The following is a 26,922-nucleotide window of genomic DNA, read 5'->3' as shown; positions in this document are numbered from 1 at the left end:
CTTTTCTTTTTCCATTTGACACTTTTTTTGCTTCTTTATCAAAAACCAGGTGTTCATATGTGTAAGGATTAATATCTAGGACTTTTATTTGTTTTCATTGATACTCCTGCCAGTTTTAATGATAAAACCAGGGTATTTCTAGTACTGTAGCTCTGTATTAGAGTTTGAAGTCAAGAATTGTGATGCCTTGAGAAGTCCCTTTATTTTACAGGATTATTTTTGTTAGTCTGGGTTTTTTGCTTTTGCATATGAAGTTGAGTACTGTTCCTTCCAGGGCTATGACGAATTTTGCAGGAATTTCTTTGGGCATTTCATTGAATCTTTAAATTGCTTTTGGTAAGATTGCCACTTTTACTATGTTAATTCTACCTAACCAAAAGCATTGGAGATCTTTCCATTTCCTGGTGTCTGATTCAATTTTTTTCTTCAAAGATTTATAGGTCTTGTCATACAGGTCTTCCACTTGTATGTTTAGAATTGATGCAAAAAAATGTTATGCTATTGGTGCCTGTTGTGAAGTGTGATATTTCTCTGATTTCATTCTCAGCTCATTGGTGCAGGAGTGAACTTCCTAAATGTAACCCTAGTAGCACAGACACTGATAGCAACGATTAATTAATGGGAGCTCCTGATACTGAGAAGCTTCTGTAAATCAAAGGACATAGTCAACAACATAAAATAGCAGCCTACAGAATGGGAAAATATCTTCAACAACCTTACATCAGACATAGGGCTGATCTTCAAAATATACAAAGAAATCAAGAAATTGGTCATCAAAAGAACAAATAATCCAATAAGGAATGGGATACAGACCTACACAGAGAACTCTCAACAGAGGAATCTAAAATGTTTGAACCACACTTAAGGAAATGCTCAAAATCGATAGCCATTAGAGAAATACAAATTGAAAGAATTCTGAGAGTCTTTCTTATACCTGAAAGATTGACCAAGATAAAAAACACTGATGACAACTTATGCTGGAGGGAATGTTGTGTAAATGAACACTCCTGCATTACTGAGGGAGTGCAAATACAGCTTCATTAAATATCAATATGGCATTGTCTCAGAAAATTAGGAAACAGCCTTCCTCAAGACCCAGGAATACCACTTTTGGTTATATACCCAAAGAATGCTCAATTGTACCACAAGGTCATGTGATCTACTATGTTCACAACAACATTCTTTGTCATATCCAGAATATCGAATAAACCTAAATGCCCCCTTGATTGAGGAATGTATAAGGAAAATGTGGATACATTTGTACAATAGAGAACTATATAGCAGAAAAAAATGACATCTTGAAATTTGCAGACAAATGCATGGATCTAGAAAACATCATATTGAATGAGGTAACCCAGACCCAGAAAGATAAATATCATATTTACTCAAAGGTGGCTTTAAAACATAAAGTCAAGCAGCCTATAATTCCCAGTCCCAGAATCTAGACAACAATGAGGACCATAAGAGATACATACATGGATCTAATATACATGGATGGTAATCAATTTTCCAGGTGACAGTGGATCTAAGGCTCAGATTGCTGCTCCTTGTAGTGCTGTCAGGACCACAGTTCCAATCATTGCAGAAGTTGCTTGGCACTCAGCATTACCGGAGGTTGATCTGCAATCCTAGAGGTCATCTGGACCTTCTTCCACAGAGGTTTCTTGCTTGCACCTGCTCCTGTGGAGGTCATTGGCTTGGGCCTGATCTGACTTAGGTAAATGCTTTGGGCCTGATTCTACAGAGTTCACTGTCTTGGGTCTCCTCCTTTGGAGGTGACATACTCTGGCCTGCTCCTGGGAAGTTGTACCTTTGTACTTGCTCCTGTGGAGGTCACTAGTTTTGACCTGGTACATCAGAGGTTACTGGTTCTATCCTGCTCCAATGGAGATGACTAGCTAAGTCCTTTTCCTGAAGAGGTTGCTGGCTCAGTCGTACTTCTCCATGTTTCTAGCTCAGGCCTACTCCAGCAGATAGAGGTCACTGACCTACTCTGCTGGAGGTTGCTGACTTGGGCTGGCTTCTACATTATCCCTGGCTAGGGCCTGCTCCCACTGTGGATGCTGGCTCTGACTCAGCCACACAGAGATCTCTAGCTCAGGTCTGCTCCCTCAGCAGTCACACAGTTGTTCCTGTTCCTGCAAGGTCACTGGTTTTGGTCAGGTCCTTTGGAAGTCAATGTCACTCTCCTGCTTTAGCAGAGGTTGTTGTCTTGGGTCTGCAGATGTTCCTGTCTCAGGACTGCTCTGGCAAAGTACACTGACTCAGGCCTGGTCCCAAGGGGTCTTTGTCTCAGGCCTATTCTTTTAGTAGTTTCTCCCCCATACCAGCTTCTGTGGAGGTCTCTGCCTCAGGCCCAGTCCCATAGAAGGACTCAGAGGTCTTTGTCTCAAGCCTGCTCTTTTGGCAGTTTCTCCCAGACACCTGCTGTTGTGAAAGTCCCTGTCTTAGGCCTGCTCGCACTGAGGTTTCTCCCTTGTACCTGTTCTGGCAGAGATTTCTGGTTCAAGCCTCATGCACAGTTCTAATATTAAATTATATGCTCTTCAATGCTTATTACTAAAGGCTATTGAATATAATTTCATGTGTATTATGACAACCATTTATCAAGAACATAAAGTATAAGTTTGAAAAAATCTTCTAAAATGAATATCAAAAATTGTTGATGAAATCATACATATGTTTTTTAAACAATAATGTTTGTCATAATATTTATTATTTGATTCATTTGGATTAAGTTACAAGAGACCACCCTTGAACACCTGGGTTCAATATATATTTAAATACCCCTCTATTTTTCCAAGAGATGTTTTCTGTGCTGTTCAATAAATACAGAGAAAAAGATCTTTGTTAAGATTGCATTCCCAATACACACATGAATATATGAACTCATTTACTGACATACACACACAGACAGGGGGAGTGAGGAAGGAAGGGAAAAATAGAGGTGGAAAAATAAAAACAGAGATTCAGACTCATACATTAGAAAAATAGTAACAAAAGTTGACACAGGTATAACAATGTAGAAAGTTCAAGTTTGACCTCACTCTATGTTAAATGACATTAAGAAGAAGTTTTTGATTTATTTCCTTAATATGATGCAGAAGAAGTTTTGCTGAATATGTGTTTATTATTAGTATGTTTAAATCTTTACATTTAAAAACTTTTGTGAGAAACCATTAATGGAATAAACCTGCTTATTTGGTTGGGAATATTTAATGTATTAGTGAAATATTTTGGAGCACCAGTGGTAGTAAAGGATAGACAGAACTCTTTTTTTTATTGTTTATTTATTTATTAAAGATTTCTGCCTTCTCCTCGCCACCACCTCCCATTTCCCTCCCCCTCCCCCATCAAGTCCCCCTCCCTCATCATCCCTAAGAGTAATCTGGGTTCCCTGCCCTGTGGGAAGTCCAAGGACCACCCACCTCCATCCAGGTCTAGTAAGGTGAGCATCCAAACTGCCTAGGCTCCCACAAAGCCAGTACATGCAGTAGGATCAAAAACCCATTGCCATTGTTAGATAGAACCCTTAATAGGGATGATCCTTTGTGGAGGATATTGATTTTGGTCATAATTGTCATCAAAAACTATGAGAATCTAAATATTTTCCAAAGGTATTCCTCCCTCATCTTTCTGAGCTGTAGAGAGTTTCCACAGTAAAGGGAAATTTGTACTTCTCAGGTCTAAAGTAGCTGGATCTGTGCCCTAAAAGCAGTTTTTTATTTCCTTGTTTCCCTTCCTATAAATGGTTCTGTTGGATTCCATTTCATCTTCCAACACAAGGAACAAGCAGTTTCTATGGGATTATTTCAGGAGTCTGGGCAGTTGAGAAATAAACAAGCAGTCTCCCACAACAAATTGGTACAAGGACATGAAGTTGACTACATCAACATAAAACCTGAGAAAGCTAGAAAAGAAATCAAGACACAGAAAAACAAAGATTAGACAGTTTTTTTTTTCTGTCAGCATGTGGCAGTTCCTTTAAGAGAAGTTTTCTTGATTGAACAGTACCAGAAAAAAGCCATGCAGTTTTGAAACGATGACTTTCTGGGCCATGTTGCCAGCACAAACTCTGACTTTTTCAGCAGGCCAGCATTTAAATACAGTTTGTGGGCAGCATGATGCAAGTTACCTGTTGGTAGCATGGGCCAACTGGTTATCAGAGCTGAGGTGGTGAGGACTTATCCAGCCTTGCAGTCTCGAAGCAATGAACAGACTTTTATCATGTTGGACTGGGTGGAGCAAGCAGGCAGGGCTTTGTTTGCCTTAGCAATACCACCGCTTAGGATTTTAAGAAGCACTTAGCATTTTAAGAAACGTTCCTGGACAGGAAATGGTTAAAAATACACAATAAAGACATATTAAGGTTAAAAATAACATCTAAATTGGTCACAGTGCTGGATAGGCTTGGGAGAGAAGAAAAAGAATATAGACAGTTATAAAAGAAAGTAAACGTTTTTTAAAAAGGTAAAGTCTTTAAAGAAACAGAGTACAGACAGCCATAGATTAAAGTAGTAAAGGAAAATAAGCCACATAAAGATGGAATATACATAGAGAGTCTGGATTGTATATACTATTGTGCTTTCTTTGAAATTTTGACTGCAGAGAGACAGTTTTGGAAACTACTAACCTAAGCAAACATATACTTTAAAGTTATCTTGATTTCAAAGTTTGAGTCTAAGGATATGTTGCTTTGGAAAAGTTTTTTTTTCCACAGAAGATGAGAACATGTGGATTAATACCAGACTAATATGAGTTGATGGACACCCCAAAAGTTCACCATGAACACCTCAAAAATACTTAACACAACAAAAAGCAGGAATTAGTTTAGAGAGAACTACACCCAGATTCCCAAATATTGTTTATAAATGTTAGTTTTCATTTAAAGGGGGATATTATGTAGAGATTTGCATTGGTATGGATCTTAGTTAATTGATACACATTTAAGGTGAATTTTGTTATACTGTGTATTTCCGGTCTTGATTAAGGTATTGTATTTGTCCAGCTAATTTATAAATGTAATGCATAATTAAGTAATATAGGTTAATAGATGCCCATTGGTTAATAAGGAAACTTTCTTAGGTCAGTGCAGGGAAGAATAGAGGTAGACTGGCAAAAACTAAACCAAATGCTGAGCAAAAGAAGGCAGATTTATGAGACACTATGTAGCCATCAGAAAGGAAAGACACAAGCTTGATCTGTCAGGTAGCACCTTGCCAGTAGGTCACAAACTCCATCGTAAAATATAAAATAATGGAAATGGGTTAATTCTGGATAGAAGAACTACCTAGTAATAGATGTAAGTGATTGGCCAAGCAGTGATTTAAATAATGTAATTTCTGTATGATTATTTTTGGAGTTTGTGAAGATGGGAAATAACAAGCAGCATCCTACAACATAAAACTTCCAAACAGTCTCAAAAAAGGAAGAAGAAATATCAGAAATGTTTTTCCTATTGAATTTCTCATATATTCTCTGCATGATTTCCTGCCAACTAGTAATAAATTAAGTGATCAATAGTCCCTGAAATATTTAAAAAGCTCCTCCAGAAGAAATATTTTTTTCCATTAAAGATATTCTGGAGGCATCACAATCCCTGACTTCAAACTCTATTACAGAGCTACAGTACTGAGAACAGCCTATTATTGACATAAGAGTAGAAAGGAGGACCAATTGAACTGAATAGAAGACCCAGATATTAATCCACACACCTTTGAACAACGATTTTTGACAAAAAAAGCAAAAAATATCAAATGGAAAAAAAGAAAGTATATTTAACAAATCATGCTGACATAACTGGATATCAACATGCAGAAGAATGAAAATAGATCCATATCTATCACCATCACAAAGCTCAAGTCTAAAGGGATCAAAGACCTCAATATAAAGATGCCACACTGAACTTCATAGAAGAGAAAGTGGGAAGTACACTTGAACACATTCACACAGGAGACAACTTCCTAAATATAACCCCAGCAGCAAAAAACTGACATAAGCAATTAATAATTGGTAAAGCATGAAACAATTCCACAGCAGTTTTGATTCAAAGGGTTATTTATTTGAGGGGAAAAACTTACAGAAACCCATCCCACACAACAGCCAGGAAAGGAGTCTAGTTGCTGGAGCAAGAGAGCAAGTGGAGGGCTGCTTCTGCTTTTTAAAGAGAAAGAGAACACTACCCCATGGGCTGGTATCTCAGGAGCTATTGGCTGAAGGATCTTAAGGAGCTCCCGCAGAACCTCCCCCTTTTGTTTAAGAGGATTCTAAACCTACTACAAAATTATATACAATAAGAACAAATATCCTATTCTAACTAGCTTAAGTCTAGTATAATAAATAACTTGGCCAAGTCATGAGAAGAAAGAAACTACATTTATAAAATTTTCAACCCCATCAAAGATCTGAAAAGGGAAATAATGTTACCTGTGTAATTGGGAAGTGCAATCAAACAACTTCCAGAATATGCAACAAATCACAGAGAAAACTGGATACCTGGGCAGTCACCCAAAGTCACGTTTGCAGCATTGAAATAACCAACTTTGGCTAAGGCCTAGAATAACTGACAATTTTTAACAGGCAAGATATTTTTCAAAACCATCTTGACAGTTCAGCTGGGCGGTGGTGGCGCAGGCTTTTAATCCCAGCACTCGAGAGGCAGAGGCAGGCGGATCTCTGTGAGTTCGAGGTCAGTCTGGTCTAGAAGAGCTAGTTCCAGGACAGGAACCAAAAGCTACGGAGAAACCCTGTCTTGAAAATTCCAAAAAAAAAAAAAAAAAGAAATGAAAGATTTGACAGTTCTGCTTATCTATTTCCAGATACTATGTATTTTTTCAGTAGTTGAGATATGTGTAGTTACTTGCCCAGAGGCCGGTTTTGCCAAGAAGAAGACAAGCTCCAAGTGGAGTGTCTTTGGTGCTCCACAATCTTTTGGGAATATATTGGTGTGCCAGGAGTGATTGTGTATCAGTACCGAAGAACTCTAAGTTAGATTAAATGCCATTTTCTACAGCTCTTTGAAGAGGTTGAAGATTATTTATACAGAATATAATCTCTATGTATCTAAAGAACCTGATTAGTCTAAGTATAAATGTGACAAATATAGATGACTATTGATCTACAATTCTTAATACCTATATAACCTAAAGACTAAGAGAATAAACAACTGTGTAATAAATGAGGACAATGACCTCCAAATGTAAACAATGTACAACTAATATGGTATATGTATATATCAATACATAACAATATATAATTGTCTTAATCAGAGGAAGAAATGCATACTGCAATATGGTAAATATATATCCATAATATATATATATACATATATATATATACATTAAAAAGGTCTTAAAGAGAGGTAGAAGCATGCATGCATACAGTATTGAATATAATTTAGTTTTATATTCATACTCAAAAATCTATGCCAATGTAATTATCTATAAACAATAACTCACAAATACCAATCTATTATCCCATATCCAATTTTCTTTTTTTTTTCAAAAAGTTCCCTGAGCTTATTAAATTCCTTCCCCAATCCTCAACCATATACTAATTATAATCAATCCCTAAATGATGTCCTTAAACTCGAGGACAAACTTTACTGGGAGAGGGGACATCGTCCTCTAGAATTACTGCCAGTTGTCATGGGGGCGACATTCTTTCTGTGGGATCCTGTAAAAATAAAATGATGGATAAATTTTAAGATTAATGTCTGCTAAGATTGGAAATATTCTCTGAGTATTTTTTGGAGGTCTGGCCAGAATGTTGTAAAAGATTTGCACCATTTCAGCTAACCAAGTTGGAACCGTCTTGTGCGGCTGGCACCCAAAACAGGCCTTGTAGTAGCGCTATCAGTATCATGATGTCATATCAACCAGGTGGAGTTGTTGTTACGGGACCCCAACTTCTTCCTGGAAACTTCAAAGATAAATGCAGGAAAATTCATTGTTCATTGTGGAAACTTAAACATTAATTACATAAACATATACAGACATACATATATTCAATGAAAGGTATGACAGATATGTTCAATGAAAAGTATGATAGATATGAAGAAAAGCAAAGATGTTTTCTAAATTCCTTTTTTTGTTCTGTCCCATATCATGGCTCTTGACATGAGACAGAAACTCTTGGGTTTTTCTCTTAACAACAGGCTTGGAATTAGAAAGGGACTGAGCCAGAGTCCAACTCTAAAACCAGCTCTACATATTTGTGAATATAAATAAACAAAAATATTTGTAAACATTATTACATATGGAAATTATTTGATTTTCTGGGTGATCCATATTGGGTAGTAATTTTTTCCATCTGTCAGTATTCAAATATCAGGGTACCTTGAATTTTTTGAAGCTGAGTGTTGTCCTGCAGGGATAAGAACAGAACCCTGCCCCCATTCTATATGTTTTTCTTACGACCTGTATGATTATCATCATTGTGGATGAGCTTTCATTTCACCTTTCCAAGAAGTATTTCCTCTTCAAATCGAACCTTTATCAATTTTGATGGTATCCACAGTTTGTCTTCTCCTGTGGAAACAGGATCAAAACCCCTTCCCCAACATAGCACATCTCCTGGCTTCCACTGAGAGGTCAGCACATCCTTGAAATAAACCAGTTGATTTAGTTCAGCAGACTTTTCCATAAACCAAAGTCTTTCTACCATTGTTGTTCTTTTCTTGTTAGCATTAAGAAAATTCAAGTTTAATAAGGCATTATGTAATCTATTTCTTGGGGCATTTTCCACCCCTTTCTGTTTATTTACCATATCCTTTATATTTCAATTTTATTTTTCTATGACTGCTTGACCTGTAGGATTGTATGGTATACCTGTAACCTGTTTAATATTATAATAAGCAGAAAAACTTTTCATTTTCCTAGAGACATAAACTGGACTATTATCTGTTTTTGTTTGTGCAGGTATACCCATGATGGCCATAACTTCTAATAAATGTGTGATTACTGAATCAGCTTTTTCTGAGCTTAAATGAGTTGCCCACTGCGAACCTTAATAGGTGTCAGTGGTGTGATTTACATATGTTAATTTTCCAAATTCTGTAAAGTTGAACACATCCATCTGCCAGATTTCATTCCTTTGAATACCCTTTGGGTTATTCCCTTCAGTTAGCCATGTTTGGTTATATAAAGAACAAGTAGGGAATCTCTTTATAATCTCCTTAGCTCACTGCCATGTAATGGAAAACTCTTTCTTTAAACCTTTGCTATTAACATAATGTTTTTTTATGAAATTCTGAAGCCTGCAACATGCTTTCAATCAATAATTGATCAATTTCTGCATTACCTTGTGCTAGAGGACCTGGAAATCCATAAGGGACCAGATGTGTATTATGTACATCGGACAAAGCCTATTCCTGATTATGTCTTGTACCTGGATAAACAATGAAGTCAACTTTGTATCATCTGGTATAAATTCAGGAGTTTCAATAGCAAGATAACTCTTTCTGCATATTGTGAATCTGTAACTACATTAAGAGTTTCTTTAAAATACCTTAGCATCATTAGAATGGCATATAATTCTGCCTTCTGGACAGAAGTATAAGGACTTTGTTCCACCTTCCTCAATTTGACTGATTTGTAACATGCCTTCCCTCATTTATTAGCATCAGTATAAAATTTATGGGCTCCAGTTATTGGAGCATCACATACAATTCGAGGAAGAACCCAAGACATTCTCTTTATAAGGTTAAGTCTACCACTTTTGGGATAGTTGCTATTAATTTCTCCAAAAAGTAGCACAAGCTCTTTGCCATGGTTCATTGTCTTCCCATAACTTTTTTATTTCATCAGTAGTGAAAGGCACTATAATTTCTTCTGGGTCTATACCCGTTAGTTGATGATGTCTAAGTTTACTTTTTATAATTAATTCAGAGACCTTTTCTATATAAGCTTTAATTTTTTACTTGGTTTGTGTGGTAAAAAGATCCATTCTAAAATAGTATCTTCCCTGTGCATTAAAATTCTGTAGGAGAAGTTCTCTAAGGCAATATAATTAGAATACAACTAAGATTTGGATTCACCTTATCCTCATATACCTTCTGTAATTTTTCCACAACCCTCATCACTTTCTTTTCTGTTTCAGCTGTTAATTCTCTGGGACTATTAAAATCTTTGTCACCATCTAAGGTTGTGTTTAAATGAATCCGTAGATCAGGTGTTATTCCCACAGCCAGTCATAGACTGGAAATGTCTTCTAACAATCTTTGAAAGTCATTAAGAGTCCATAACTGGTCTCTCCTAATTTGTGCCATTTTTGACCTAATTTTCAGTAAACCTATTCTGTAGCCTAGGTAACTAACAGAATCTCCCCTTTGAATCTCTTTAGGAACAATTTGTAATCCCCATTTAGGCAAAATTATCTTTACTTTCTCAAACATTCTTTCTAAAGTATCTATGTGTGAATGTTGTGGTGAGTATTTCAAGTAGTGCTTCCACTGGATGGGGCAATGGCATGTGTTGTGACTCCCGCTGCCCAAGTGCTGAGATTAAAACCGGCTAAGACTGCCCGGGCACATGGATGCCTGGAAGCATGGAGATTCTATGGTTGAGTGAGGGCTCATGCCACATCGAGCTGGCCAAGCCGAGCTGGCCAAGCCAAGATGGTGGCAGGCAGCTGAGCCGGGGGATGGGGGTGCAAAAGTTGGGTGCCAGATAAAGCACAAAACAATCCCACACAAGTTTGTATTCAAAGGGTTATTTATTAAAGGGGAGAAACTTACATAACACCATCCTATATGACAGCCAGGAAAGAAGTCTAGTCACTGGAGCAAGAGAGCAATCAGAGTGCTCTTGCTACTTTTTAAAGAGAAAAAGACCATGCCCCATTAGGCTGGTATCTCAGCAGCTATTGGCTGAAGAAGTAGAAAAAGCTCCCACAGTAAAATGGGACCTCCTCAAATTGAAAAGCTTCTGTAAATCAAAGGACATGGTCAAGAAGACAGAACAACAGCCTACAGAAGGGGAAAAGATCTTCAACAACCCCACATCAGACACAGGGCTGATCTTCAAAATATACAAAGAAATCAAAAAATTGGTCATCAAAAGAACAAATAATACAATAATAAATGGATTATAGACCTTAATAGAGAACTCTCAACAGAGGAATCTGAATTGGCTGAAAGATGCTTAAAGAAATGCTCAACATCCATAGTCATCAAAGAAATGCAAATCAAAACAACTCTGAGATTCCATCTTATACCTATAAGAATGGCCAAGATCAAAAACATTGATGACAACTTATGCTGGAGAGGTTGTGGGGTAAAGGAACACTTCTCCATTGCTGGTGGGAATGCAAACTGGTATAGCCCCTTTGGATGTCAGTGTGGAGATTTCTCATAAAATTAAGAAACAACCTTCCTCAAGACCCAGTAATACCACTTTGGGGTATATATCCAAAGGATGCTCAATTGTGCCACAAGGACATGTGCTCAACTATGTTCATAGCAGCATTGTTTGTCATAGCCAGATCCTGGAAACAATATAAATGTCCCTTGATTGAAGAATGGATAAGAAAAATGTGGTACATTTACACAATGGAGTACCACACAGCAGAAAAAAATAATGACATCTTGAATTTTGCATGAAAATGGATGGAGCTAGCAAACATTGTTTTGAGTGAGGTAACCCAGGCACAGAAAGACAATTATCACATGAACTCACTCTTAAGTGTTTTTAAACATAAAGCAAAGAAAACCAGCCTACAAATTAGAATCCCAGAGAACTTAGACAAAAAATGAACACATTAAGAGAGACACATAGATCTAATCTACATGGGAAGCAGAAAAAGACAAGATCTCCTACCTAAGTTGAAATCATGGGGACCTTTGCAGGAGGGTTGAAGGTGAGGGGGGAGACAGGGAGGGGTGCAGGGAAAAATGTAGATCTTAATAAAAATCAATTTAAAAATAGAAGTTCAGCAAAATCCTGCACTTGAAAATCCTGCATTCACCATATAAAACAATTTTTAAAAAAATTGTTCTATAGAATGGGGATGAGAGAATTTTCACTACCTGAATAGTAGATGTATGTCAAGTATGCATGAAAGGATACCCTTCGAGTGGCAAACTCTAAGAAAAATCTTACTATCCATCAGTTTAATCTGTGACTTCAGTACAGTATCAACAAATCCCTATCCAATGCAGTTTATAACCAAATGCAAGGATTCCTCTAGGAATTACTCATTATCAAATTGTAGGGTAAGGAGACTTCCAAACAGATGGCCAACAGTTTTCCAGTCCTCATAAGGTTAATGGACAAAGTACCCAAGCTGATATTAAAAGCTTGGAATAAAGTTTCTGATAATAATACTTCAATAGGCAAAGTTCTAATTATAGACGGAAACTTTAGGGCCCTTCATAACTCTCTTGATTATATATACAACAAGTGTTATTCAGGAAGAAGGAAAGTAAAGAAGGTGATTCTTTCTTGTTTCTTTTAACTATAAAAAGCTCCATATTGTAGGTTCTAACACTTCTCATATTATTACTGATTTGATAAAAACCATGGCAAAATATTGGCACAGAGGAGCATAAGACTCAGATTATGTCAGTATCCTTGTGTTTTCCTATGTGTTTCAAAAGTGTGTGTTTGTATTGGAGGAAAATGTCCATTTCTACAATCTTTGCAAACAAAACTTGCTACTTAAAATCAAAGTAAAAAAAAAACCTCACTCTAAAACATCTCCAAAATATAAAACTCATTTTCACTCTTCTTGTTGATGTCCATCTGAAAGCGGTTAAAGAAACAATCCAGCTTCAGAAATGTGAGGAATGAACACAACCCAGGGCTGCTGAGAACAGAACCCCTGCTCTTACAGTCAATCTCAGCTTGGAATCCCACTACTTTTTTCACAAGGCCATCCTTAAAACTGAGGATAGTCTGTAGGTCTTGGTTGGCCTGGCTGGATGTCCATCCAGTTCTTCATTCCTAGAAATCTTATATTTGAGTTGTTAATTCTTTCTGAATGCTTTTTAGGCTGTGGTTTTCCATGACGGTGTCAGATATTTTCAATGGAGAGACAGATGTTCAGAGCAGGTTCTGAGGGACTGCAACAACTATGCATGCTGTCCCAATTGTTGGTAAAATTATGATGGTTTGGGGGTTATTAATTTCAGACAATATTTAGCACATTTGGTTTGTTTAAATTTTTCTAATGTTCAGAAAGAGTTTGACAAAAATATTCCAGAATTTAATATAAGTCTTGTTAACTGAATGGAGTGGTTGTTCACTTAAGTGAGTGTATGATAAGATTCCATTTACACTGTTGATTTTATTTTAGTTACATAAGTGAGGCACTAAGTTTCAGGGCCTATATTTGGGTTAGAATTACATTCCTCTTATAATATTAAAATAAAATCACAAATCAATGAACAATCTCTGAAGGTGAAGGTCCAAGTATATCTAAACACAAACTTTTTTTAAATTTTCTTCTATGTCAGAGGTGGATCCTTCCCTGTCACATTTAAATATATTAATAATCAATTTGAACACAAGTATTTATTTGATATAATGTTTAAATTCTACTAGCAATTGATATATTTTCTTGCACAAATACTTTGTCTTTTCAAAAAAGTAAATATTGACAACAGAGTTATTATATACATTCCCTCCTACACACTGGACATCAGTACATACCCTACTGTGCATTACACAGTTGGTAATACAGCAGTAGTGAAATGTGGAGCCCCAAAACAAAATATGTATCATTCTGTAGGCATCCCAGCAACTGGTTTATGTGAACAGACTAGGATGTGCTTCAACATACAGAGAGGAGTGTGTAAACAATCAAAAGTGGAATCAAAATTGTTACAGAAAAATTACTGTCATGTGAAACCTGCTGAGTTCCAAAGAGCTACTATCATTACAACATATTCCTACAACCAAAAAGATGTCTCTGTTGGTAAAGGCTTCATCCACATTCAAAATTACATGAAATACTGCCTCGTATCCTGTCTTCAGTGACACAGTTAGAAACATATACATGTGGCTTGACAAAAACAGCATATTTCCTGATCAGAGAAAGAAATGAACCTCTATCTGCTCTGTTCTTAGGCAGTTAGAAGAAAAGCCAGAGAAAACCAAGTGCTTTCTTTCTCTGCCTGAAGTTTTAAAGTTCCTGAGAACAGTTAGGATTGAGCTCCCCCTGCTGGTTCAGAGTTCCTCTACAGGGAGGTTTGTGTCTGGGCTAATGCTGAAGTTCCCTCACTGTGCTTCTTGCACAGTAATATGTGGCTGTGTCCTCAGTGGTCAGAGAGTTCAGCTGCAAGAAGTACTGGTTCTTGGATGTGTCTCTAGTGATGGAGATGCGGCTCTTAAATGACGGGTTGTAACTAGTACCACCACCACTATTTATGTACCCAATATACTCCAACTTCTTCTCTGGGGACTGTCTGATCCAGTTCCAGTAGTAATCATTAGTAATGGAGTAACCGGTGACAGAGCAGGTGAGCGACAGTGATTGTGATGGCTTCAACAGGCCAGGTCCTGACTCCTGAAGCTGAATCTGGGACAGAATTCCTTCAGACAAAAAAGTGAATTCTGTCAATCACATGTTGTCAGAACCCCACATGGACACATGTATGAATAGGAAACACTCACCAGGAAGGGCTGTCACCAGGTAAAGAAGTTCAAACAGTTTCATCTTCTAGAATACACCTCCTTTTCTTCAGAGGTTGGCCTCCTGTGAAAGAGATGTGAGTTACCACAGGATAGGAGGGGATTTAACATAGAGCTAGAAGATACATTTGCATGAGGGAAATCAGGCTAGACTTTATAAATTGGAGGTGGATACTACCCTACATGGTTATTACAATATGGTCAACAGTGTCTCTGACGTCCTACAGATAGAGACTGAAATAACAGAGTATAGGTACTACACTCATCACAGTAAACACATCTTGGTATGAACCTGCATCTACTTTCTAGTCCACCATCCCCACCAAATTCTTCTTTTCCTGTATTTTAAGGTCACACCTCAGTGCCAACCTTCTGTTCACACTACATTTCCTGAGTTCTTGATTTTTGATTAGTATGCCCACACTGCTACTAATGTCATTCTCTTTTCTCACCCATGAGATGGCATTCTGATGTGTAACAATTTTTGCACACTTTAAATATGCATTATTCTCACTCTTTACTAAAATGCTCATAGATAGACACCTGGGTAGTAAAGATGGTGCAGGAGAGTAAGACTAGGAGAATTCTGAGAAGATGTAGGGCAGAGTAAAAAGAGGTTACCAGAAGATGCAGAAGGTACAGGATGGAGGAGAGGTAAAGACAAGAGCTATGTGCAACATATGGAATCATAGAAATGTTTTAATATAAATAAAAGTAACAATCCAGTAATATTGGTCAAAATTTATTTTTTTATTAGTTCTCAGTATATGTTATTGTTTACAGGCAGAATGGTGAAAGAAAAGTCTGCCTACAAGTTTCCAACTTTCTTTTAAAATTTGACCATTGACATATTGTTGTTGTATAGGGCCCACACCTACGTTCTTTTGTACTGTTGGGGAATCCATCTTTAGCCTACTGGCTCATAATATCCAGTAGACTCTTTAATGAACCAAAAATTATAAAGACAGTTCTGCCTATATTGGCAGTTTGTTAGTCACATTTTGGTGTCATGAACAATGTCTTGTAGACTCTTTCATGAAGCAGATACCCTTTAGGATCGTCTCACCTTTAGGCAAGTTTAGCAGTCATCTCTCTGTGGGTTTTGCCTGTTTAATTACGCAGTCCAAGCAAGAGCAGTTTTTTGCCCAAATGACTAGCAAATGCCATAAGGAACCGCTTCAATGTCCATCTTTCCCTCAGTAGGTGGTGCTGACAAGAGCAGCTATTCTTGTCCATATAGAGCTATGTGTAGTCATGGAAAGATGAGTCTATTTATTGATGTGTCGTTAAAGTTCCATGATCAGTTTTATCAAAAGAATTTCTGCATGGTCCCTTTGCTGGTGTATATCTGAGGCTTTAGAGGAAATGTAGAAAATCAAAGACACTAACAAATCATTTAGAAAAGTAAGAGTCTTCTTTATCTATGTTTGAAGGAACTTCTTTGTGTATAGAGATTTCCCTAATTTCAGCAGCAAATAATGACAATTTTTTATTAGTGTTGACACACTTCTAGACATTCACCTGAAATTTCTAGCAACTACTGAGATTTATATTACCCATGATAACAGTGATATTCTCAAGCAATGAATATTTGAGATTTTAAATCATTTTTATAAAGTTTAAACATTCAACAAAAATATGGATAGTCCTTATCTGAAAGCAAAGATTTATGTATGTCCTCATGAAAGAAAATTGTGTCCTGAGCTACCAAGAAAATGTATCACATGTGAATGTTGAAAAAATATGGCAAGACTTAGTCCTTCCAGTCTGTACCCCTAGGATAGCATAAAATATCACTTATTGTTGGAAGAGTATTGCTCTGCATGCCTGAAGACCTGTGTTCTTTCCTACCATGGCATGACAAGTGAGGTATTGAAGCAGGAGAAACAATGCTAGAGTAGTGATTTGTCTGAATAAAACTGTGTAAAAAACAATAGAGAATAAGGAAGATTTTTTTTAAAAAAGAAAATTTACTTAGTGCAAATTTATGGTTATATGCAGAAATGTAAGTGTTTGGTCTTATATTATTAAGCTATAAAATTGCAAACCCTTTTCTTGTCTTTGCTTAAGTTATTAAATAATTTCTTGTGAGAACAGAAATACTATATGATTTGACACAGGTTGTATAAGGTTTAGTGAATAATAAATATTTGCATTTATTTGAAGTAACAAACCAAGGCTGAGGCCATAGATCACTGATATAGTATTTCTGCCCTAAAGGCCTAAGATTGATTGTCAAAAATAGAAGTGCTGCTATATAACAATAAACAGTATTTGAGATTATTATTTGATCAGGGATAAAAAACACATGATATAGACCCATGTTAAGCATTTAGGTCCTCCAGGACTGACCTTTCCAACCTACTATATATAACTGCTGCTCTCCATCACAAAGGTACTCCCAGCTCTTTTGTGATATTCCTAAAAATCCAAGTGGTCATATGCTTTATGCCATATTCTTTTGCTCTTGGGTTTTTCAATGACTTGACACTTTTTCCCCAACAGCAAGTTATGCTCTCTGTCACAGTAAATATTCACCTGGACCTTTAACAGACTTGCCTGAGCTGCAGCACCAGGTAGTTCAGTTACTTCCCATCCCCAAATAGACTCTCTTCCTGTTGCCTTCTTCTCCACATCACCATGTTGCTTTGTTCTTCCAACATATTAAGCAGTTGTCACCATGGTCTTGCTTCTCTGAACTGCTTGGTAGACTGAAGCACAATTAATAAAATGAAAAAAATTAATAAATAAATCATGGTTAATAAAATTTCAGAAAGAGAAATTGGAGCTCAATCTGATGTCAAAAAAACAAAACAACAAGCCAATGACTCTTACCTTGACTTTAGTCCAAAATGGTGATCCTACCTTCAAGATTCTCATTATGAGAATATGTATCAAAGATTGTTTCCTCCCCTTCTATAAGCCTCTCTAGAGATGGGATTAAAAGAATGGACCACAGTGATTAAATCATGTACTACTTGGTTTCAATGACTACTAGTGTGGCTACTGGGATTAAAGGTACATGTCATTGTGGTTACTGGGATTTATAGTGTGTATTATGATTACCTTGCCTGTAAGGCTTACTAGTGGGGCTCTTTCACCCTCAGATCTTGTGGCAGGCTTTATTTATCAAAATACAATTGAAATTCCACTACGTTAGACATTGTTCTTGCTTAGCAAATAGGTTTCCTCCTCAAAGTTCTTTTTCCAAGTGTTGCCAAACTAGCTTGGTTTTCTTCAGAGTTGTTCCTCCCCATGCTTTCTTTAGCAGGACAGTATTACTTTGTTTTCTCCTAGATCACAGAGATATCTAGTATTTGTTTCTTTGCCAGCTGAACAGTGTCAGTAATATGTATAATCTCAGAGTAGTACTAAAATGCAATCAGAGATTGATTGGTTATACCAGCAAAAGTTATTCTGCTTACCTGGTACCAAATAAAAGGATAAACAGCAACCCAGTGACAAACTATTTTGACCACTAATAATTTCTGCTTGAAAGTCACTAATATATTTTTAACTTTGTTCTGAGAACTTATACTGTCAGATAAAAGTTCTAACATGCACATTAATAAAGTTATTGTTTTTATTTGTAGATAAAGACTATTGCAGAGATTCATATTAGGTAAAAATGTTGAGAAAAGGTTATGCTGTGATTACAATTTACAGTTGGTATATCTTCAATACAAATCATATACTAAAGTCTCAGGGAAAGTCCTGAAGAAGACACAAAACTATTGTAAAATTTAGAGAACCAGGATATAATTATAAGAAAAGTATTTTCTAGATGGACCAGGAATGCTGCACCCATAAAATCTTGACAATATTGAAGCCTAAATTAGATACCAATCCATAGGAGGAAACCTCTCTGTTCCTCGCCCATAAATGAAGAGCTACAGTTAATCAATAGCTTTTGAGAGAGGAAGAATCAGGTTTTGTCAGGGACAAGCTCCCTGATAGGTTGAAAAATGGAAAATGATGGTATGCCCTGGCAATGCTGAAGCATGCATGGGTAGCTCATATATGGTGTTTCTGTTGAATTTGTCCATATTGGGTTTCATTGCCTAATGGATAAGTACAGCTGACTCTTCCTCAAGAGAGGCCCTGATCTCATCACAGATGCTGGTGAGTCACCATGTGATTGCTGCGAATTGAACACAGGAAATTTGGAAGAACAGGCAATACCTTTAACCATTCAATTAGACTACTATACACATATGTACATATAAGTAGCTATAACTGAGGTCAATATGATAGACATAGGCAAACACACACACACACACACACACACACACACACACATACAAATTAATGCAGACATGGAGGAAACATTGGTAAATGTTAACTAAAATTTAAAAATTCATGAATTTTATATGGAATGAGAGTTGGATATGGGAATTGTTTGAGAAGGATTAGCAAATTTTAATGAATGATCAGTCCAGATATGAAATTGAAGAAATGATTTTCAATGGTGCAGCTTAGTGATGATTCTTAAAAATGCCTGGAATTTGATATCCAGTATTGAAAAATCATAATATGTTTGTTCCATATGCCATGAGTTTTCAGTAAAAATTTCTAAAATTTCAACTCATCTAATAATATTTATTCCTAGTCTCGAATTGGCTGTGTAAGATGTAGCACTCCTGTATATCAGGTCAGTGCTTTTAAACTATTTAATAGTGATAAAGGAAACATAACCATGTGTTCCAAAAGTTAAGAGTATTCTAGACCCTTCACTATAGGGTCCCAGTCTGATTAACTTCCATCTAACTACTACTAACAAACACGTTTTAGGAAACAGGTTAATGAGCATGCAGGGCTCCTCATAACTTTAACTAGTCTTTTACATTCCCGGTTTTGAACCCTACACCTCTGGCCCAATGTCTTCAGAGCGAGGGTACAAAATGTTGTCAAAGTAGGAGAATCCACATGTGTACACTCCGCAGAATGACATGTAGGTACATCTTTAACTATAAAACAATAAGAAATTTAATTATTGCCCCCAAAATAAAGTTGGGATTAGAATTAATTATTAATAAACATATAAAATTATATTTATTAGGAAAGGTAAAATGACTTCCCATAAAACTATGGGGAAACCTTCCAACAAATTATGTGGTATACATGTACATCAAACTGAATTTTGAAAGGGGTTTTAGTTTGCCCTGATAATTTTGATTTGTATTTTATTGGAGAAATTCATATTATAGTTTATTCTCATTTACTCCAAATACAGTTCTAAACTCTTAGCTTTAAAGGATATATTGATAATATAATATGATGTCAAAGTTTGCTATGTTAGAGTTTGCTGCTTTTTTGTTTCTCTAAAGTAGAAGCATGTCTAAGATATTGACTGATAAAGATCTTGTCAAGATGTGGTGGACTGTAAGGGACATCCAGAATCAGCTTATCTTCATTCTCTGATGTTCTTTTGAAATGTTGTAAAATACCATACAGGAATATGAAGACATGTCTATTGACAAATAGACAACCAGAATGATTGTTTCTGATATTCCATCCAGGCTAATCTTCAATGTCATCTCAACTTCCTGGACCTCCATGGTTTTGACAGACTCACCATGTAGTTGCATCACTTTTTCTTACTCGGTAAGAGATCACAGAGTCCACAGATGTCAGGCTGCTGAGCTCCATGTACGATTTTCTGGAGGATTTGCAAACAATGAGGGTGGCTTTGCCTTGGAACTTCTGTTTATAAAGAATACTGCTGTTTTCAAGATGAACTCTTCCAATTCACTTCAAGCTCTGCCCCGGTCACTGATTCACACAGTGCATATAGTAGTAGCTAAATCATTGCCAGAAGTCTTGCAGGACACACTCCCCGAGGTCCCAGGCCTCACAAGCTCAGTCCCGTATCACTGAAGATGGACCTGGGAGTAGAAACCTGCGGATAGAAAGGCAGAGTGGAGTCCCTGGTAACTGAGTGTGTGGACCCTCTTCAAGTCTGGAACTAGAAAACCACTTACCTGTAGGTGTTGCCATGAGAAAGAAGATAATCCAACTCAATTCCATGGTAAAGGCATGTGTACTCAGTGACTCTGGAGAGGACACTGATCAAAAGTTGTTGATGGATGTGGACATCCCTGTATTTACCATCACAGACCCATATGTTTTGTATATCCATGAGGCATGGATATTATTTCTTACATAAGTACCTATTCCAGATAAAGAAGAAGGCGATACATGAGGCCTGTATCAGGCAACAGAATGCTGAGGTCCTCACCCTGTCTGAGGAAGTATATATTCTGGAGACCTATGCAGACCCTGTGGACATAACACCAAGGCCTAATCTCTTAATTTAAAAATAGAATCACAACCTGAGACATTTGGTCTTCTTGTTGACAAAACTGATGTACAGGTGATGGTAGTGATGAGAATAATGTGACTGGAAATTCCAAAAACCCCTACATTAGGAGAATTTTTAATCTTTTTTTATGTATAAGAAATTAATATTTGCTTTTCCAGAAGATTTTAGCTATTAGTATCTGGTGACTTTTTTTTTAGTATGCTTTCTATAGAGAGAAAGAAAGATTGTGGAATTTAGTGATAGAAACATGGTAATGTTCTAAGAGGACATGGAATTTGTTCATAATATATTTTTTGAAAAAAACATGTGCATATTCAAAAAATAAATAAATCTTAATGAAATAAATGAGAAAACATCGGTGCAATATTTAACAATGAATTTTTATTGGGTTTGAAAGTTTGAGACATCACAAATAAATTGTAGCATGTGTTGTTAAGCTAATAGACTTTAAGGAGTGAGTTCACAGAGTCTATGCAATCCCCTCCATTCCTCATTGCTGTCTTGTTGATTGTTGGCTCCATTGTGCCCTCTGCTGGTCTTGAGCACCCTGCAGGTTGGCATGTCATTGAATGTACCAATACACTTTTAATATTCTTATTACTTTATACACTTATTATTCTAAAAAGAGTGTAAAAATTCAGATTGTTAGCAATAAACTTGTCACAGCTTCAGTTTTGCTGTGGCTGCTTCATACTGAGCTGGTTAAAATTCAGTACTCATTGACCATACTCAGAAAACCCTGGCTTGGTAAGTAAGTACTGGCGATTACAAGGATTGTATCAAATGTAGTAATTTCATTGTTGAAGAATTATTTTCTCAAGTAGTAGCCAAAAAATCTCGTTTCACATTCATTAAACGTGGATCACACATTTATCTCTTTTCTTCAGTATACCTGGAAGATATCAAGAAGTAATTCCATGTACTTCTGGAATCCAGAGTGTGCCCAACATCCAGGTTCTCTGTGGTAATCATAGTTCACTGGCACCAATGTGGGCTGCTGGTTTTCCTGTCATTTAGGAACATACTGTATATTCCTTGGTTTTTACCGTACACTCTGTTGATTATTCAGCTGTGTTTGTCTTCATCTCATAAACCCATATTCTATATTCTCCTTGTTCTCCAAAATGTCTTAATATAAATCTGAGATCACTATAATACTATCCAAAGGAGGCTCAGGCTTGGACCAGGAGAGTCTCTTTTCCTTTTCCAAATTCCCAAAGCATGTAATTCTTAACACTGGACCAACACCAAACTTCACTTTTCCACTGTTGCTAATCTAACTCAGACATAAAACATTCAAGCTTTGCTATATTCAACAGTAATAAAGAGTTCCACTTCAACAATTCTGCAGGAAATGTTTACAAAAAACACAAGCAAAAAGCAGAAAAGTGTGACAAGGAACTCTGTTGCCATATCACTTAGTATGTGCCCATGGCCCACTCAGACTTTTCAATCAGATGGGGATACAAGAAACACCTCCAGTGGAATCATTATATGGGAAATTGAGTTGTAATCTTTAAAAGGATGAAAATTTTAAATATGAATTGTGTGAACAGTGTTAATTACTTCCACCTTGTTAGAGCATTAACACACTGGAATCTGGAAAGAATAGACAACTTATCTTCCCACCTATCTGTGGTAATAACATTCATTCATGGAAGATCTGTATTTTATTCACCATGAGAAGACATAAATAGAATGATTATCAGATTATTTAAATTTCCCAGTAGTTTCTAACTAAAACTATCATGACAAAGTCTTAAAATTATAGACATTGTGGAAAAACACAAAAAGAGATTTTTATGTTCATTTCATCTGACCAGTGTGACAATGCTTTGAACAGAGAGATTCCATGGAAAAGACATAAAGAATGGAAATATTTCCTTGTCACTAGAAGCAAGGGAGAACATAATCATATAAACCTAATTGGAAATGGCTGAAAATATCAAAATCACAACAATGTGAAACAATGGGATGAAGCAGATTATGAGAAGGCTTAGTAGGAGAAGATGGAGTTGTTGCAGACTCCAGTTTGAGGTGTGCTCACTCACTGACTTTAACTTTTCAGATTGTGGATGTTAGAAGATAAATTGAAAGCCATGTGTTCAGCTTTACAACCCAAATAAGTTTTAGATAAAAGCATCTTAAAAATGAACTTTTACTGAATATGGATTCTATACAATCACAATCAGAATGGCGGTCATTAAGGAAAGAAATCATTCATTACGTATGATGTCTGACTGTATTGGTCTGGGTTCCCTGCTCAGGATGATCTTTAAGAGTTCTCTCCATTTTTCTGCAAATTTCATGTTTTTTTCTTTTTTTTCAGCTGAGTAATACCCCACTGTATAAATATACCATTTTTTCTCTGTCCATTCTTTGGTTGAGGAACATCTAAGTTGTTTTTCATTTCTGCCTATCTGGTTATGGGCATGAACGGGAAAACAAATAATTGGGTCAGGGTGAGAAAGAGTACAGAGAATTATGAGTGGAATTTGCAGACACTTAGGGGATGATGTGGAAAGAGTGGAGTGAAAATTTCCTGGAACATATGAGGGTGATGTTAGTGAAGAATCCCAGTAATGGAGGATATGAAGCCTGAAATGGTCATCTTCTTTATCCAGGCAAGGCTTCCAATGGTTAGATTGGGAAACTATCCCAGTCACAAAACCTCCAACACAGATGTGACCTGCCTGCAAGATGTGCTAGGGTAATGGTGGTTCAGAGATTAAGGGAGTGACTAATCAGTGGCTGGTCTAACTTGAGGCCCAAGCACAAGAGGAAGACCATGCAGGACAATGCCTGGAGTGCCAGGAACTGGAAGATGGATGAATCAGAGAATCTGTAGTAGGACGAAATATGAGTGGGGAAAATATCAATGAAATGATTTCTAGTGATATTCTGCTGTCTTCATATTTTGGTATGTAACCCAGTCATCATCACAGAGGCTTTCCCTATTAGCTCATGTGAGCAGAACAGCAAAACATTAGGCAAAATTTAGAGAACCAAGCAGAAGGAAGAACTGTAGGAACCAGAGATTTCTAGGATGTCAACAGATCATTGCCCATTGTATCAACAGAGTAGGGAGCATAAGATTCCCAGAGACTGAGGAGACATTCATGAAGCATGCATGGGACAGAAATAGGTCCTACACATATATTTCATGGTGAATTTGGAGTTTTTGTGGGACTCCTAACAGAGAGAACAGGAATGTCTCTGACTCTGTTGTCTGCTCTTGGAATTTTTTTCTCCTACTGCATTGCCTAGTTCAGCCTTGATATGAGGTTTTGTGCCTATTCTTATTGAATGATGTTATATATACCCTATCCAGTTCATATCACCAGGAGGCCTGATCTTTTCTGAAAAGAAAAGGAGGAATAGACAATGTGGAGAAAGATAGAAGGAGGGATCTGAGAGAAATGCAGGGAGAGAAGCCTGAGGTTGGTATAAATTTTATGAAAAAAAATAAATAAAAAGAAAAAAGAAGAAAACAAATGACAGGTTTTGGAAGTTATACAGAGAAGTGGCATCCTTTCTATAATGTGTATGAAAATGCAAATTGCTCTATTTACAGACACACACAGATAAAAAATATAGAGTCTAAATCATAAATACAGTTTTAACACATGACATTGTTATTACACTTTTGTATTTGCACCATTAGACTTTCAAGTTAATGTATCACCGAAATATTTTTTATAAATAATTTTTCTTTGGCAAACAGTGAGTGTAGTTCATATTTTCATTTTATAACTGTATGTGTAACATGAATGTCCATGTGAAATTTACCTCAATATTCTAAATCATAATGTATATAATTTATAACAAGAAATATTTTTTTCTACATCAGTATCTATGTGCCTTACGTGATCATCATGTCTCATGAAAACTTTTATCATAAACTCTTATCATTTATGTTCTTTTCTTTCCTGAGTAAAGATCAGGGAATATACAAATGAACTAATTGGGGATAGGCAGGATTCCCATTTTTATTATTATTCCTCTGACTGCAGACCACAAAAATGTGCCATCTATGTAACATTACACCTCTCTGGATAAACTCTCACTTCCGTTAAGTAAGAGACTTAGATGATCTCAAATTAAGTCAAGCTACTAGGAATGTTAAACCTCACAACTTCAGCCCTGTTACAATAGCATCAAATACCTTCAATTTTGAACAAAAGCAATGGAAAATTGATATGTACAAAGTCATAGAAAACATTAAAATAAACAAAAGCTATTTTCATCAGTAGGCATAGTTTTAAATCTGTTTATTCACAGGAAAATCATACAAAATAATCTAACATTAATAAACACAAACTTAAATCTTGAGAATGACTGAGACATATCAAAGAGGATTGTAATATTTGTAGACATGGATAGATGACAGAATTTTAGATCATATATTGGGAAATAATTTTATTGAGAGACAAAGGTACAGTAACCAAAGTCAGTATTCATAACTGAGATAATTTCTGCAAGCAAGTTTCTGCACAGCAGAAAGTTCATTAGCAAAGTGAAGAATATACAAAACTGGGTTAAAGATTTCTGTAAATACCCCTCTACTTTTCCAAGAGATGTTTTCTGTGCTGTTCAATAAATACAGAGAAAAAGATCTTTGTTATGATTTTACCCCCAATACACACATGAATATATGAACTCACTTACTCACATACACACACACACACACACACACACACACACACACAGAGGGAGGGAGGAAGGAAGGGGAAATAAAGGCAGATAAATCGAAACTGAGATTCAGACTCATACATTAGCAAAGTAGTAACAAAAGTAGACACAGGGAGAATAAAGTAGAAAGTTCAAGTTTGGCCTCACTTTATGTTAAATAACATTAGGGGGAAGTTTTTGATTTATTTCCTTAATGTAATGTGGAAGAAGTTTTGCTGAATATGTGTTTATTATTAGTGTGTTTGAATCTGTACATTTAGAAACTTGTGTGAGAAACCATTAATGGAATAAACCTGCTTATTTGGTTGGGAATATTTAATGTATTAGTGAAATATTTTGAGCACCAGTGGTGTAAATGATAGACTGAACTCTTAATAGGGATAATCCTTTGTGGAGGATATTGGTTTTGTTCATAATTTTCATCAAAGCTATGAGGTTCTAAATATTTTCCAAAGGTTCCTCCCTCATCTTTCTGAGCTGTAAAAAGTTTCCACAATAAAGGGAATTTTGTACTCCTCAGGTCTAAAGTAGTTGGATCCGTGCCCTAAAAACAGTCTTTTATTTCCTTGTTTCTCTTTCAGTAAATGGTTCTGTTGGATTCTATTTCAACTTCAAACACAGGGAACAAACAGTTTCTGTGAGATTATTTCAGTAGCAGTTGGGAAATAAACAAGCAGCCTCCTACAACAAATTGGTACAACAACATGAGGCTGACTACCTCCATATAAGATCTGAGAATGCTTGGAAAGAAATTCTAGACATAGAAAAACAAAGTTTAGCCACATATTTTTCTCCTCAGCATGTGGCAGGTCCTTTAAGAGAGGTTTTCCTGGTTGAGCAGTAACAGAAAAAAGCCATGCAGTTTTGGAATGATGGCTTTCTGGGCCATGCTGCCAGCACAAACTCTGACTCTTTCAACAGGCCAAGCAATAAATACAGGTTGTGGGCAGCGTGATGCAAATTACTTGTTGGCAGTATGGACCAACTGGTTATGAGAGTTGAAGTGGTGAGGATTTCTCCAACCTAGCAGTCTTAGAGGCAGTGAACAGATTTCCATCATGTTGGACTGGGTGGAGCAAGCAGGCCGGGCCTTGTTTGCCTTAGCAATGACACCGCTTAGAATTTTAAGAAGCACTAAGCATTTTAAAAAGCATTTCTGAACAGAAAATTAATAAAAATACACAATAAAGACATATTAAGTTTTTAAAAAGACCTCTAAATGGATCACAGTGCTGGATAAATGCACATAGGCTTGGGAGAGAAAAGAAAACGAATATA

At 36.5% G+C, this 26,922-nt stretch overlaps 1 gene segment (V, D, J or C); it reads right to left on the bottom strand.

Moving 5' to 3' along the window:
* Positions 1-12,652: 12,652 nt before the first annotated feature.
* Positions 12,653-14,655, bottom strand: LOC130882778 (Ig heavy chain V region 3-6-like). The segment is given in 3 exon segments: positions 12,653-12,674; positions 14,228-14,531; positions 14,613-14,655. Coding segments are annotated over 3 exon segments (369 nt in total).
* Between the last annotated feature and the right edge of the window lie 12,267 nt (positions 14,656-26,922).

Source organism: Chionomys nivalis, chromosome 10 (assembly GCF_950005125.1).
Source record: "Chionomys nivalis chromosome 10, mChiNiv1.1, whole genome shotgun sequence".
NCBI classification, from domain to species: Eukaryota; Metazoa; Chordata; class Mammalia; order Rodentia; family Cricetidae; genus Chionomys; species Chionomys nivalis.
This window is presented reverse-complemented; position numbering and strand designations above follow the sequence as displayed.